At 43.1% G+C, this 16,118-nt stretch overlaps 1 protein-coding gene across 1 annotated transcript in view; it reads left to right on the top strand.

Moving 5' to 3' along the window:
• dpy (fibrillin-like protein dumpy) overlaps positions 1–16,118 on the top strand; it is a 97,267-nt gene that overhangs the window by 73,307 nt on the left and 7,842 nt on the right. The window contains exons 85-118 of the mRNA XM_089084159.1: positions 68–397; positions 499–804; positions 931–1,239; positions 1,351–1,668; positions 1,943–2,269; positions 2,354–2,671; positions 2,970–3,299; positions 3,454–3,756; positions 3,857–4,162; positions 4,259–4,576; positions 4,988–5,320; positions 5,584–5,880; positions 6,045–6,380; positions 6,749–7,054; positions 7,176–7,481; positions 7,577–7,897; positions 8,108–8,431; positions 8,520–8,825; positions 8,979–9,311; positions 9,399–9,695; positions 9,772–10,080; positions 10,161–10,478; positions 10,610–10,936; positions 11,018–11,329; positions 11,428–11,751; positions 11,851–12,159; positions 12,240–12,539; positions 12,742–13,065; positions 13,562–13,888; positions 14,041–14,361; positions 14,442–14,711; positions 14,938–15,126; positions 15,201–15,554; positions 15,822–16,034. Coding sequence (XP_088940285.1) covers positions 68–397; positions 499–804; positions 931–1,239; positions 1,351–1,668; positions 1,943–2,269; positions 2,354–2,671; positions 2,970–3,299; positions 3,454–3,756; positions 3,857–4,162; positions 4,259–4,576; positions 4,988–5,320; positions 5,584–5,880; positions 6,045–6,380; positions 6,749–7,054; positions 7,176–7,481; positions 7,577–7,897; positions 8,108–8,431; positions 8,520–8,825; positions 8,979–9,311; positions 9,399–9,695; positions 9,772–10,080; positions 10,161–10,478; positions 10,610–10,936; positions 11,018–11,329; positions 11,428–11,751; positions 11,851–12,159; positions 12,240–12,539; positions 12,742–13,065; positions 13,562–13,888; positions 14,041–14,361; positions 14,442–14,711; positions 14,938–15,126; positions 15,201–15,554; positions 15,822–16,034 — 10,521 coding nt within the window. The remainder of the gene's footprint in view (positions 1–67; positions 398–498; positions 805–930; positions 1,240–1,350; positions 1,669–1,942; positions 2,270–2,353; positions 2,672–2,969; positions 3,300–3,453; positions 3,757–3,856; positions 4,163–4,258; positions 4,577–4,987; positions 5,321–5,583; positions 5,881–6,044; positions 6,381–6,748; positions 7,055–7,175; positions 7,482–7,576; positions 7,898–8,107; positions 8,432–8,519; positions 8,826–8,978; positions 9,312–9,398; positions 9,696–9,771; positions 10,081–10,160; positions 10,479–10,609; positions 10,937–11,017; positions 11,330–11,427; positions 11,752–11,850; positions 12,160–12,239; positions 12,540–12,741; positions 13,066–13,561; positions 13,889–14,040; positions 14,362–14,441; positions 14,712–14,937; positions 15,127–15,200; positions 15,555–15,821; positions 16,035–16,118) is intronic.

The following is a 16,118-nucleotide window of genomic DNA, read 5'->3' as shown; positions in this document are numbered from 1 at the left end:
TCAATATATGTCCTTTATTCTTGTGTCGCATAATTATCAACCATAAACTTTATTAAATATCTTTCAGCCGCTGTAACGCCACCGCTAGTACAGAAAGACCCTTGCGTACCATCCCCATGCGGTAGTTTCTCCCAATGCAGAAATATCGGTGGCTCTCCCGCATGTACCTGTCTGGAGAATTACATGGGTCAGCCGCCCAATTGCAGACCCGAATGTACCATACACTCGGAATGCCCCAGTGATAAGGCCTGCATTAATATGAAGTGTGTGGATCCATGTCCCGGCTCGTGCGGCACCAATGCCCTATGTTCGATCATTAATCACATTCCTACGTGTAGATGTCCCGAAGGATATACCGGAAATACCTTTGCCCTTTGCGAATTATTACCAGTGACACGTAAGCGTCCATCGAAGAAACCATCCAAAGAATAATTCAAAATCTCACAACTCGAAGAGCGACTCGAACCCGTTAATTCCTGTACCGATTATATTTTACAGCGACTCCATCCCCGGTCGAAGATGTCTGCGTTCCATCACCCTGCGGTCCTAACGCGCAATGCTTTAACGGTATCTGTACCTGTCTACCGGAGTTCCGAGGAGATCCCAATGTAGGTTGCCGACCGGAATGTGTCCTGAACGCGGATTGTCCCCGCGATAGAGCGTGCATACGTAACAAATGTATGGACCCATGCCCCGGAGCTTGCGGCATTAACGCGTTATGCACCGTGATCGCTCACGTTCCCATGTGCAGTTGTCCCGGGAATATGACCGGCAATGCATTTAGCCAGTGCACACCCTTACAAGGTATACGTCCTATCATTTACGATAAGTACCATATCTGTCCACCGTACTTGAAAAATCATATAAAGTAATTATACTTTTTTCTAAATAATTTCCGGGAATTATGTATTCATTATTTTTGTGTCCCAGATATGCCACCCGCTAATCCATGTGCCCCTTCACCCTGCGGACCAAATAGCGAGTGCCGTGTTATAAATAATCAAGCGGTCTGCTCCTGTGTAAGAGGATATCTAGGTAGCCCTCCGACCTGCAGACCCGAATGCATAGTCAGCACGGATTGCCCGCAGAATGAGGCTTGTAGCAACCAAAAGTGTACGAACCCTTGTCCTGGAAGTTGCGGATTAGGCGCATCGTGTAATGTAGTAAATCACAATCCAATTTGCGTTTGTCCACCCTCTCAAACGGGCGATCCATTTGTTAGATGTTATTTATCACCACGTAAGTACTGCTTGTTACATCCGTGTATATGGCCGTGTATATGGCGAGATTTCAAACAAGTTTCAAGAAAATTCTTGTTCTCTTTCTCTACATCGAACTTTGCCCTTTTAGCCGAAACACCTGTTTCACGTCCCACGCCATGTCAGCCAAGTCCATGCGGCCCCAACTCGCAATGCCGACTTCGTGATGACGAATCTATATGCACATGTTTACCTGACTTTATCGGTAGTCCGCCTAATTGCAGAGCGGAATGCGTCAGTAACAGCGAGTGTTCTAATCATTTAGCCTGTATTAATAAGAAATGTCAGGACCCGTGCGTTGGTTCTTGCGGTGCGAACGCTAATTGTCACGTTGTCAGTCACACTCCTATGTGTTCTTGCGTGAACGGTTACACCGGTGATCCATTCACGCAATGCATCTTAAGAGAACGTAAGTACTGAGAATTAAAACTGATATAATTTCGGTGACTTGCTAAATATCCCTGCCGCAGCTACAAGAAAGTCCATATTACATTAAAAAGATAAAAAAAAAAAAAAAGCATCATCGTTGTCACGTTGTAGAAACGTAGAAATCATTTCCCTGTGTCTTCTGTTAAAATAAAAAGTCATCGTAATTATATTAATTTTAATATCTAATTTATACAAGAAAATGTATATCTTTATTTTTCGTTGTAAACTTCATGTTCATTGATGTCATCTTTTAGCCACGCCATTACCGCCTGCGCCTGTTGATCCCTGCACACCCTCTCCTTGCGGCTCTAATGCAGTATGCAAGGAGTTCAACGGTGCCGGTTCGTGTACATGCTTGCCAAATTACACCGGCAATCCGTACGAAGGATGTAGACCAGAGTGCGTTTTAAATTCGGATTGCCCCGCCAATTTGGCTTGTATAAACCTGAAATGTAGAGACCCGTGTCCGGGAACGTGCGGACGCAATGCGTTATGTCAGGTGATAAATCATTTGCCGGTATGCAGTTGTTATCCCAGATACACCGGCGATGCTTTTTCATATTGCACTCCGGTAGAAATAGGTACGAGTGAATCTTGTTCATCATAATTGTTCGGTTAATAGCAAAACGCAATTGCGATTCGTTCGTAAAACGTAAAATTTTTAGAAGCGGAAAATGCTGTTAGTAATCCTTGCGAACCATCACCATGTGGGCCCAACAGCGTGTGTCGCGTGGTAGAAAACACGAGCGTCTGCAGTTGCTTACCCGACTTTCAATGGGTGGCCAGCCCACCAAACTGCCGTCCTGAGTGTACCATCAGTACCGAATGCGCTTTCAATCTGGCATGCGTCAAGTACAAATGTAGCAATCCTTGCCCTGGCTTGTGCGGTTCCAATGCGAGATGCGAAACGATCAATCACAATCCTATATGCTCATGCCCGCCTGGCTTTACTGGCGATCCATTTGTTGCCTGTTTTGAATCACGTAAGAATTTTCGTAAATTGAAATCGTAACAAACAAATGGACAAAATTAACTGTTCAAAAATCGAAGAGATATTTTCTCAAGTTTCTCCAAATATGTATTTTTCAGAAAACATATTTTCTTGCTTCGTATAGCTTTTTATTTTAAAACAAAATCTTTTAAATATTAGTAACTTTTTTTCTATCGTATCAGATGAGTATCTTCTCTTTATTTATTTTTCTGGAAGCTTTAATTAAAACGTTGAAAATTACAACATTATTCAATGGAAAGTGCGTAATGGATACATTTGTATGTCTGTAGCAAAAGAGGAAGAGCCTCGTCCAATTGTGAATCCTTGCGCGCCTTCACCCTGCGGGCCTTACTCAGAATGCCGTGATATTAACGGCCAAGCGTCCTGCGCTTGTTTGTTGTCATATATAGGAACACCGCCCAATTGCAGGCCCGAATGTTTAGTTAATCCGGAATGTTCGACTAGTCAGGCGTGTATACAGAAAAAGTGTCGAAATCCTTGCGATGGAGTATGCGGAGTAGGAGCAACTTGCAATGTCATTCGTCACACACCCACGTGTTCTTGTCCCAATGGGTTTACTGGGGATCCATTTGTAGCGTGTAGACCAATTCCCGAGGAAGGTAAGATAGAGAGGAAAATACTTAAAAAAAAAAAAAAAAATCATTTAAAATAAAAATTGACAGATCTGAGAATTATGTATCTTTATGTATCTTTATCTATCTCATTTAAATTAAGCTTTGTCACAAAACTGAGCGATAAACATTATTTCCTCAGAGACAACAGTCAAACCGACGGATCCATGCTTAAGTTGCGGTGCAAATACGCAATGCTTTAACGGTGTATGTAGTTGCCTACCCGAGTATCAAGGGGACCCATATTTTGGATGTCGTCCAGAATGTATCTTGAATTCAGACTGTTCGAGAGACAGGGCTTGCATTAAGAACAAGTGTCGAGATCCGTGCGGCCTTGGAATTTGCGGTCTTAATGCCGTGTGTTCCGTCGTAAATCACGTACCAGTCTGCACTTGCGAACAAAGAATGTCTGGCAACGCGTTCATACAGTGCTTCCCGATACAGGGTACTTACTCGAGCAATTAAATAGATGTGTCACGAATAATGATCGATATTGTAATCCCCCCCCCTCCCCTGTAATTGTATTCTTTTTAACATTTATACAGATATGATACCGAAAGATCCATGTAACCCGTCACCCTGTGGACCAAACAGTCAGTGCCGAAGGATAAAGGATCAAGCTGTCTGCTCGTGTCTCCGTGGATACTTGGATGCGCCACCTAATTGTCGAGCCGAGTGTACTATTAGTTCCGACTGTCTCGCCAATATGGCTTGCAATAATCAGAAATGCATAGACCCCTGTCCTGGAACATGTGGCATCAGAGCTCAATGTACTGTGGTCAATCACAACCCGATTTGTTCTTGTCCCTCCGAATTGACTGGCGATCCCTTCACTCAGTGCATCCCAAAACGTGAGTAATTTAAAATCAAGAATTGATCGCTTAGTTAGATGATATTTGTTGTACTAGAGAAACATTGCACTTTCTATTTTTTTTTATCTTCTACAGCGACAGAACTTCCAATGCCCGTTAACCCTTGCGTTCCGTCTCCGTGTGGACTTAACAGTAGATGTGACGTTATAAACAATGCATATTCGTGTTCTTGCTTACCAGAGTTTATTGGCGATCCTCCAAATTGTAGGCCAGAATGTGTTAGCAATAGCGAGTGCTCCACGCAATTAGCGTGCATTAATCAAAAGTGCCGAGATCCATGCCCAGGCTCCTGCGGTATTAATTCTGATTGCCGAGTAATAAGTCACACACCTATGTGCGTTTGTCTTGTCGGATTCGAAGGGGATCCATTTATATTATGTAACCCTAAACAGAGTAAGTGCAAGAAGCAGTGTGGTACCGTAGAATCACAGAGTACATTTCTGATTGCCGATGCTTTGATAAATTTTTATTAAATTATCAAATCCTTGTTAAAAGATCAAATTTAATTGGAATTAGATGAAAATATTACATTATTATTTATGTATTTTATTTATATTTATACATATTATTTTTTTGTCATACTTTATATACATGTAACTTATAGCAATAATTTATTTATTGTTATTATTACAACTTCAATGCTGTACTTATCGAAGTCAAGTGTGCTATTGTAGCAATTATGCTTTTAGCAAACTTTTAGTATCTGTGATTGAATTCTCTGTGATCATTATATCGATGATTTATCAAAATCATGACTGATTTGGCCTTAAAAAACGGAAAATGAATCTGATATTTTTTTTATAGGCACTGCTATAGATGTTATAAAACCAACACCTTGTATTCCATCACCGTGCGGTTTTAATGCGATATGTCGCGAATCGAACGGTGTTGGTTCTTGCACGTGTCAAGTGGATTATACAGGCAATCCATATGAAGGCTGTCGACCCGAGTGCACGATAAATTCCGATTGTACCGCAGATCGAGCGTGTGTCGGATCGAAATGTCAGAATCCCTGTCCAGGTTTCTGCGGGTATAACGCAATTTGCCAAGTGGTAAATCATGCGCCGTTGTGTACGTGTCAACCTGGATACAGCGGCAATCCATTCGTTTCTTGTAACAGAATTGTGCAAGATACGCGTAAGTAATTCTTAGAAAATTCTTAGAAGACTCGCCGTTCAATTTGATCTGATAATTAATTTGCATTTTATCGGGATACTTAACTTCCAGTTTACGTTCATTTAAAAAGAAATTAATTACGTCTGTAAAATACATTTCACGCACAAACAAATTATTATCAATATAACTTTTAATAGTTTTGCACAATGATCACATTTATTTGTTAACCATCTAGAATTATCGCATCTCGAAATCTAATTTAAAATCTTCTCTTTTAACTGTAGAACGTAATCCATGCAGTTCCTCACCCTGCGGACTTAATAGTCAATGTCGCGAATTAAATGGTCAAGCTGTGTGCACTTGTTTACCCACATTTATCGGAACCCCGCCGAATTGTCGCGCGGAATGCACCGTCAGTTCCGACTGTCCTGTAAATCGTGCGTGCAAGAATCGCAAATGCGTTGATCCATGCCCTGGAATTTGTGGCATCAACGCGAGATGCGAAGTGATTAATCATAGCCCGATTTGTAGTTGTAATCAAGGTTTTACCGGTGATCCCTTCGTAACGTGCTTCCAAACGAGTAAGTACGCTGAGAGATACCAATCTGAGAGAATACGAATTGTTTAATGTGTCATTGCATATCCAAATTTAATTTCAATCAAAGTGTGTGTGTGTGTGTGTCGTAAAGTTACGATACAAATTTACAGATATAGCCCTAAATTATTCATTTTACATTCATTTCAGTCATAGATAAAGATACCCCTCAGCCAGAAAATCCGTGCGTTCCGTCTCCCTGCGGTCCATTTGCCACTTGTCGTGATAGCGGTTACTCGGGCGTGCCGACGTGCACGTGTCTGGAAAATTACATCGGTAGTCCTCCGAATTGTCGGCCAGAATGTACCGTAGATTCCGAGTGCAACAGCAATCAGGCTTGCTTGAGACAAAAATGCAGAGACCCATGTCCGGGCTCGTGCGGTATCGGCGCCCAATGTCTTGTGGTTAATCACATGGCCGTCTGTCTCTGTCCGACGGGTTACACTGGAGATGCGTTTGCCAATTGCTTCCCGGAACCTCCTCCTTGTAAGCATTTATCCTTGTTATTTTGCGATACATCATCCATATCGGTAGAAGAAAGAAGAGGAATCGTAGATTCAAATTTTCCTTAACGAGTGTAAATAAATTATGTATATATATATATATATATATATATATATTTTTATAATTTCAGCATTTTACAATTGCAACATTGACAATTAAAAATATAAATTTATTACAATAATTTTATTCGATATAATCGAATATTTCTTCCGTACTTTTATCGAATGATGATGATTATTACAAAATAACGGTACACATTTGGATGTTTTAAAATATAAAATTCAAAAGATTTTATTTTGTATTGTAAATTTTATAAAAGTAGAGATGCTTATTTAAGATGACATTTGCAGCTGCAGCTGTACCACAAGATCCTTGCAATCCATCCCCGTGCGGAGCTAACGCGGTGTGTCGCGATGGTACCTGCACCTGTTTGCCTCAATATCAAGGTGATCCTTATACCGCGTGTCGACCAGAATGCGTACAAAATCCAGACTGTCCATTAGACAGGGCATGCGTTCGTAACAAGTGCCTTGACCCGTGCACTGGAGTTTGCGGGCAAAACGCAAAGTGTACGGTCATAAATCACACGCCAATGTGCGCCTGCCCAGACGGAATGTCCGGTAATGCGTTTGCAGCGTGTTATCCGGTGGTTCAAGGTAAAATTCCAGAATAATTCAGCGTGCCATTTGCACACAAGAATCATTCTAGCGTAGAAAAATTTTGTCTACCCGAAGATCTCTTCAAAGAACATGATTTCGACAATAATTGCCATTGCAGAACCTGTCGTCCAGAACCCATGTAACCCATCGCCTTGCGGTCCAAACAGTCGATGCCAGAGCTTTAATAATCAAGCAGTGTGTACGTGTATACCTGGATTCATAGGAAATCCGCCCGCCTGCCGACCCGAATGCATAGTCAATACCGATTGCGCGCTGAACGAAGCTTGCATCAACATGAAGTGCGGCAATCCTTGCCTTGGCGCATGCGGTATATCCGCTCGTTGCCAAGTGTTGAATCACAATCCGATTTGTAGCTGTCCCGCCATATTTACCGGCGACCCGTTCGTACGTTGTATACCAAGACGTAGGTTTCTCCTCTCATTGCTGCCAAACATTAGTCGACGCGTACTCGTATCCGGCATATAGCAATTTGTACTTTTTTTTTTTTTTATCTTAAAGCGGAGGACGTACCAAAACCGATAAACCCGTGCCAACCGTCACCTTGCGGTCCTAATTCTCAATGCCAGGTCATCAACGATACCCCATCGTGCTCCTGTATGACGGAATTTATTGGAACACCACCGAACTGTAGACCGGAGTGCGTTAGCAACAGTGAATGCCCAAGCCAAATGGCGTGCATCAATCGTAAATGTAGAGACCCATGTCCTGGATCTTGTCACCCTCTGGCCAATTGTTTCGTTGTTAATCATGTGCCTACCTGCACGTGCCGTGCCGGTTATACAGGAGATCCATTTGTCCAATGTACTATTATGCCCAGTAGTAAGTTTGCAGATTTGATTTTTATTTAATTAGCTTTTTTATGGTTATCATGTTGATCGAATAGCCATTGTTCATGCCTATCAATAATGACTCTTGTTAATATTATATTTTGATTATTACATTAACATCACAGTTATGGAAATATAATCGAGTACTATTGCTATTGCTTAAACATATCTAGAATGTTAGAATAAAGCTATGTTTTTTTAGGCGAACCACCGGCACCGATTCAGCCTTGTCAACCATCCCCTTGCGGAACAAACGCCATATGTAGAGAACAAAACGGCGTTGGTTCTTGCTCATGTTTGCCCGAGTATATTGGAAATCCCTACGATGGATGCCGCCCTGAATGTACTATTTCATCAGATTGCCCCGCACTTTTAGCTTGCATCGGGTCGAAGTGTCAGAATCCATGTCCCGGCTCATGCGGCACCAATACCAATTGTCAAGTTGTCAACAATGTCCCTGTTTGCACTTGTATCCCTGATTACACCGGCAATCCGTATATAAATTGCATTTATCAAACTCTTGACAGTAAGTGACATTAAACCAGTACAAAAGAAAGAAGTCAAACGGAGGCATCTAAGGAAAGTCGCATTATGAATGAATTTCATTATTATAGTTCCCGAACGTGAACCGTGCAAGCCTTCCCCTTGTGGTCCCAACAGTCAATGCACCGACAATAACGGTCAAGCCGTCTGCTCTTGCTTGCCCCAGTTTATCGGAACTCCGCCAAATTGTAGACCGGAATGTCTAGTAAATTCGGAATGCGGGCCGAACCGAGCATGCGTGAATCAAAAATGTGTAGATCCGTGCGTTGGCACTTGCGGCCGCGATGCTCAATGCAAGATTGTACATCACAGCCCCATTTGTGTCTGTGCCAACGGTTTCACTGGCGATCCGTTCATCTATTGTTTCGCAATGCCAAGTACGTTTTAGAATACGATATCTTTCTTTATGAAATTTAAAAATTGGTTATCTTAAAGAAACAGATCAAACAACTGATCTTATCAGTTTCTAACTTAATCACATTTATTTTTGTACACACGAAGAAGAATATCGATATTTCTATTTTCCGTAGTTCCGAAACCAGAAATTGAATATCCGAAGGACCCATGTTTGCCCTCACCTTGCGGTCCCAACGCTTTGTGCAGAGCTATTGGTGATGCCCCCGCGTGCAGTTGCATGCAAAATTACATGGGTGTTCCACCTAACTGCCGACCTGAGTGTTCAATAAATTCGGATTGTCCCGCTAACAGAGCTTGTATCAGAGAAAAATGTAGAGATCCCTGTCCAGGATCGTGCGGCCTCTTGGCGCGCTGTACGGTGATTAATCATACGCCGTCCTGCGTATGTCCCGAAGGATACACCGGTGATCCATTCGTCAGTTGCAACGTGATGCCTCAGATACCTCGTAAGAATCTCATTTTTTTTTTCATTATTAGACAGTAATGTCACTTATTATTTTAAATCTCTGCAATTTGACCTGTGCATATTTCAGTACCTCCCCCAGATCGATGCAACCCTTCACCGTGCGGTCAGAATGCTCGATGTAACAACGGAATTTGCACATGCATACCCGAATACTTTGGAGATCCGTATGCCGGCTGTCGACCGGAATGCGTGATTAACACCGACTGTCCCCGCGATAGGGCATGCATGCTCCGCAAATGTCGCGATCCGTGCGTTGGAACATGCGGCGTTAACGCGGAATGTGTCGTTGTTAATCATTTGCCCATGTGCAGCTGCCCGAGAAACATGACCGGTAACGCATTCGTTTCGTGCACACCCATTCAAGGTTCGTATGCCCCAAACAAAAATATTCGCTTTGGGAATATTTTAGCACAAATGCGTAACAATTATTATTAAAATAGAAACGACCATCGTGGAACAACCGTGCAATCCATCTCCGTGCGGTCCAAATAGTCACTGTCGTGCGTCAAATGGCCAGGCGATTTGCGCGTGTATCGCTGGATTTAGAGGTGCCCCGCCGTCTTGTAGACCGGAATGTATCATAAGCTCCGATTGTGCTCGCGACAGAGCTTGCAGCAATCAGAAGTGCATCGACCCGTGTCTCGGTGCATGTGGATTAACCGCCCAGTGTACCGTCGTGAATCACAACCCGATATGCAACTGCCCGCCCCTGTACACCGGAGATCCGTTTGTTCAATGTATTCGCCAACGTAAGAATTTTACGCAATTAGAGATTTAGTGTCGTAATATATATTATATCGAGACAATCGTAACACCTTGTAAATTACAGCGGAAAAACCACAGCCACCAGTAGACCCCTGTCAACCCTCACCTTGCGGCCCGAACGCGGTATGTCGAGTCCTCAATGGCGCTCCATCGTGCTCGTGTCTGCCCCAATTTATGGGCACCCCGCCTAGATGTAGACCGGAGTGTGTCAGTAACAGCGAATGCCCCAGTCAACAGGCTTGCATTAATCAGAAATGCCGTGACCCTTGCCCGGGATCGTGTGGCAGAAATGCCGAATGCAGAACAGTCAGTCATACCCCAATGTGTGTTTGCGCCAATGACTTTACTGGCGATCCATTCGTTCAGTGCAATCCCCGACCAAGTAAGTTTCAAAGAAATGTAGCGATTATTATAGAAAATATCTTATTTTTGTCATATTTTTTTCTGTATTGGCATCCAATAATTGCGAAAAAGTTTGGTAGTCGTTGTTAAATGTACGAACCTTAATTTTAGTCGACACGTCGCTTGTGCCATTAAATCCGTGTCAACCATCACCATGCGGCGCAAATGCTATGTGTCGTGAAATTTCTGGCTCGGCCTCCTGCACTTGCCTACCCGATTTCTACGGGAATCCATACGAGGGTTGTAGACCTGAATGCATAATCAACTCCGATTGTACGTCCAATCGCGCTTGCATAAGGAATAAGTGTCAGGATCCTTGTCCGGGTACATGCGGTGTCAATGCGATCTGCGAAGTCATTAATCACATACCGGCGTGTAGCTGTCAACCGAGATACACGGGAGAACCATTCAGATACTGCGAACCCATGCAAGAAACTCGTAAGTGGACATAGGCACCGTTCGTCGTTATTAATTGTTTGTAGAAACGGCTTATTTCACCTCTCAATCGATTTCGCACAGCTCCAACGCCTGTAGGTGATCCTTGTCAGCCGTCGCCATGTGGTCCGAACAGTCGATGTCTCAATGTAAACGGAAAAGCCAGCTGTTTCTCCCTACTCGACTATCAAGGAATACCTCCCGATTGCAGACCCGAGTGTGTCGTTAGCACAGAATGTCCTATGAATCGCGCGTGCGTCAATCAGAAATGTGTCGATCCGTGCCCAGGTGTATGCGGCATCAACGCCAAATGCGACACCCTGTCCCACAGCCCATTCTGCAGTTGCGGATCCGGTCAGATTGGAGATCCCTTCGTCAAGTGTTTCGACATGCCCCGTAAGTCTTGGCAGAAATACAATCCGCGTGAGAAATACAATCCGCGTGTCGTTGAAAGCCGTCGTGAGTACGGAGATTGTTATATAATTTTATTCCAGCGATGCCTACACCACCGCTACAAGTAAACCCCTGCGTCCCGTCACCTTGCGGCCCGTTCTCTACGTGTCAAGACAGAGGGGGCTATCCGTCTTGCGTATGCATGCCCAATTACATTGGATCGCCACCTTATTGCCGTGCCGAATGTTCAATTGATTCTGACTGCACCAGCAATAAGGCTTGCATCAGAGAAAAATGCAGAGACCCCTGTCCTGGATCTTGCGATTTTAACGCTCTGTGCACCGTGATCAATCATACCCCGGCTTGCACCTGCCCTGATGGATATACGGGCGATCCTTTCAGCAATTGTTATCTGGCGCCTATGCGTAAGCGTTTCTGCCATATTGTTGTCCATATATTTCTTATATGAGCTAACAGCGTAAAACGGATATTAAATTCACACTCTCTTACCTCTTCCGATACAGAAATCCCTACAGTAATATCAAACCCATGTAACCCGTCGCCATGCGGGCTCAATGCCGAGTGCCGTGGAAATGGAATTTGCAATTGCATATCTGAATATCGCGGCGATCCATATCAGGAATGTCGACCGGAATGCGTGCAGAATTCTGACTGTCCGTACAACAGAGCTTGCGCGAATAACAAATGCGTGGACCCCTGCGTCGGAATTTGTGGCCAGAATGCGGAATGCGCGGTCATTAATCACGTGGCCACTTGTAGTTGTGTCAAGGATTACGAAGGCGATCCGTTCACCCTCTGTAGGCGTGTGCAACGTGAGTTTTCTCTCCATTTATTTCCGAAAAAAGCCTTACCATTGAAAGAAGCACTTTAATTTCACTCTACGTCTCGATAGCACGTGTCAAACCCTGCGAGCCCTCCCCCTGCGGACCCAACAGCGTTTGCCGCGAATTCGGCGAGCAGGCCTCTTGTTCTTGTCTACCTGGTTACTTTGGAATCCCGCCAAGCTGCAGACCCGAATGTCTCGTTAACACCGATTGCGAGCAGAGCAAGGCTTGCGTGAACACGAGATGCCGCAATCCCTGTGAAAACGCCTGCGGCCAGAACGCGTTATGCGTCGTGCGGAATCACAATCCAATTTGCAGGTGCCCCGATCAGCATTCCGGTGACCCGTTCGTCAACTGTTTCCCCATAAGTAAGTAACCGTTCAGGGTGTTCCGGACAACGCAAACACTTGAGAGACGTTGCGTAGGCGTTTAAAATTTAACGTCCTGATCTAGAAGACGTTTTTTTTTTGGACCGTTCTCTTGCAGCGACTCTTTGACCGTTTGCATTGCCGGGAACATCTCCTCCTTGACTTTGACACGAATAATGAATTTCTTTTTTTCTATCGCCAGCAACACCGGAAGTAGAACCCGCCAGGAACCCGTGTTACCCTTCACCATGTGGATTGAACTCGCAGTGCGCGGTATCTGCCGATAATACACCCTCCTGCTCCTGTTTGCCCACCTTCATAGGATCTCCACCTAATTGTAGACCCGAATGCCATGTAAACAGCGAATGTCCCACCAATCGAGCATGCATTAAGCAGAAATGTACCGACCCGTGCAATGGATCGTGCGGACTCAATGCACTGTGCCAAGTCACTTTGCACCAAGCCCGATGCACCTGTCCCGAATCATTCACTGGAGACCCATTCACAGTTTGCTCTGAGATAATATGTAAGAAAATCCCCGCTATATCTTTACCCGTATCACTGATGGATATTACTCCGGCATCTTGTTCAATCAGCATTTCAATCTTGTAAATCTTGATTTCTTTTGCTCTCTAGATCCTGTAAATACTATATATTGTACATAACGAATGTATTTAAAAAAGCGGCACACACCTTGCGGTTTCTTTGCAATTTACCACGGACCGATCTTGCATCGTTTTTCAAATACTATACTCGATTACTTGTCATATCACCGACATGCGCAAAAGATCTTTTTTTTGAACATATGTATTATATACATGTTGCACTTTTACATGTACAGAAGACATGTACGATGCATGCAACAAACATGTACATTTATTCTTGTCTTATATGCAAATCTCGCTATACTCGTTTAGATTTAATTTACATGGTGTACGTTATAGATATACGTTGCATGCAAGAATGTTAAAACGTAGCTATGACTGTGATATTAATTGTGTGTTTTTCTGTTGTCATTTTAGCGACTCCAGCACCAACGGTACCGCCTAGACCGTGCAGTCCATCACCGTGCGGAATAAACGCGTACTGCCACGAGAGATTCGACACGGCCATTTGCGAATGCATACCGAACTACAGGGGCAATCCGTATCAAGGCTGTCAGCCCGAGTGTCTCGTGAATACCGACTGTCCGAAGTCGCAGGCGTGCATAAAGACGAGATGTCAAGATCCTTGTCCTGGCACTTGCGGCATCGGCGCGATCTGCACCGTGTCCAATCACGTCCCCATTTGTTCCTGTCCTCTGCCGACCATCGGAGACGCTTTTACGCTCTGCCAAGTCCCCGTTAAAGGTATAATTTATTCTCAATTTACGCCATCTATCTCTCGCGTTGAAGGAAAAAATTAAAAATCTCCCAAAACAAAAAAAGAGTTAAAGCTGCATCTTTTTTTCCTGCGACAAATTTTTTATTAATTGCTCTGGTTTTTTTTTTTTGTGTTCAAGACTTTAAGGAAACGGATCCGTGCTACCCTTCGCCGTGCGGTCCGAATACTGTTTGTGACAAAATTGGCAATAAGGCAGTTTGCAAGTGTTTACCCGGATTGCAAGGCGTTCCAACGAGTGTAACCGGTTGTCATCCGGAATGTGTCCTCAGTTCAGACTGTCCGGGCGACAAAGCTTGCATTCAGAGCAAATGCAGAGATCCTTGTTCTCAGAATGTGTGCGGCAGCAAGGCGGTGTGTAAGACGATCAATCACAGTCCACTTTGCAGCTGTCCATCCCCGTTAATCGGCAATCCCTTCGAGGAGTGTTACACAAAGATCGGTAAATATCAAGTCTAATATAAAATATATTATCCTTTAATTGTTTTCTCCGTTGTTCTGAAACATCCGTTTTTGTTTTAGAAATTGATCCGTGTAATCCGTCGCCTTGCAATTACAACGGCGAGTGTAGGATGAGAAATGGCGTCGCGATTTGCATCTATCCTGAATGCGTTATCAATTCAGACTGTCCGCGCGACAAGGCCTGCTTCTCGCAAAAATGCAGAGATCCTTGCATCGGTGCTTGCGGCATCAATTCCATCTGTCAGACCGTCAATCACAAGCCAATCTGTTCCTGTCCAGTTGGATTCACGGGCAATGCGCGAGTACAATGTACAATTCCAGCTCTTGAAGGTGATACATCGAAATAAATTATCTATTTTTTTAAGATGATTCATGAATGATTAAAAAAAAATTCAATGTTATTAAAATGTTGAATTAAAGAATTAATAATAACAGTTAAATTCTGTATATAAAATAAATTGAGAGTATAAACAAAGGAGCTTATTCCAGCGGTAGCCAAAAAAATTATTTTATTTTTTTATCAGTATATAAAATTCAAATAATAATATTTTTGTAGAACCAATTCCGGAGTGCACGCACAATTCCGAGTGCTCGAATGACAAGACCTGCTTCAATCAAAAGTGCGTTGATCCATGTATCCTCGATTCTTGTGGCCTTAACAGTCGCTGTTACGTGCAAATGCACAGGGCTATATGCGTCTGTAATGACGGCTTTACCGGATATCCTCAGCAATACTGTCATCAACGTACGTTAAATATACTTAGTTGATAGTTTATAACTTTTTCTGTGATATTTAACTTGTTAATTTTTCTTTTGTAGTTGGCTGTCGTAGCGATAACGAGTGCGCATTGGTTCAATCTTGTATCAACAATGAGTGTGTCGACACCTGTCTGGTTACACAATGCGGTATCAACGCATTGTGTACCGCTGACGGATATCACAAGACTCGATGCTATTGTCCTGACGGATATACTGGTAATCCCTATGAAATATGCGACCGACCTGAGTGCACTAACGACAATGATTGCGCTCCGTCCCTGGCCTGCCGCAACTTGAGATGCGTCAATCCTTGCAACTGTCCACCACCAGCATTGTGTAATGTCGTTAATCATCGACCGATATGTAAATGTCCACCTGGTTACATGGGTAATCCTTACACCTTGTGTCTTGTGGGTAAGTAATTTGTTTTAATATGATAAAAAGATTTTGTAAAATGAATCAAGGACAATTAAGAAATATTTTGTTCTATGAGAAGAATAAGAGAAAAATAATCACGTAGAAAACATTACATTATTGTTATATTACTCTTAATAAAATTGAGAAAATATATTTAACAAGTGAAGATGATTGAAGATGAATAGACTGTTGTGAGAGGATTGTCAAAATACAAACAATTACGATTTGATAATATCTTTATACAAATGTTTCTTGCTATTTCAGATCTATTAGAACCACAGCCGGAATGTCAAGTCGACGCCGACTGTCCCAGCAAACTGGCATGTTTCAATGGTATTTGCAAAGATCCATGCGCAGAAACAAAACCATGCATTGTTAGCGCTAAATGTAGTGTCGTAGATACTCTACCGATGAGAACAATGATCTGCGAATGCCTGCCGAACTTTGCTGGCGATGCCACCGTTGCTTGCGTGCCAGGTAAACTTTTATTCGAATAAATATATACATTAATATAAAAAAAAAAAAAATATGGCTATATACAATAAAACAAATATCTTTTTT

The sequence above is a fragment of the Pogonomyrmex barbatus genome, unplaced genomic scaffold (genome assembly GCF_055798465.1).
Source record: "Pogonomyrmex barbatus isolate J1 unplaced genomic scaffold, ASM5579846v1 scaffold8, whole genome shotgun sequence".
Classification (NCBI taxonomy): Eukaryota; Metazoa; Arthropoda; class Insecta; order Hymenoptera; family Formicidae; genus Pogonomyrmex; species Pogonomyrmex barbatus.
This window is presented reverse-complemented; position numbering and strand designations above follow the sequence as displayed.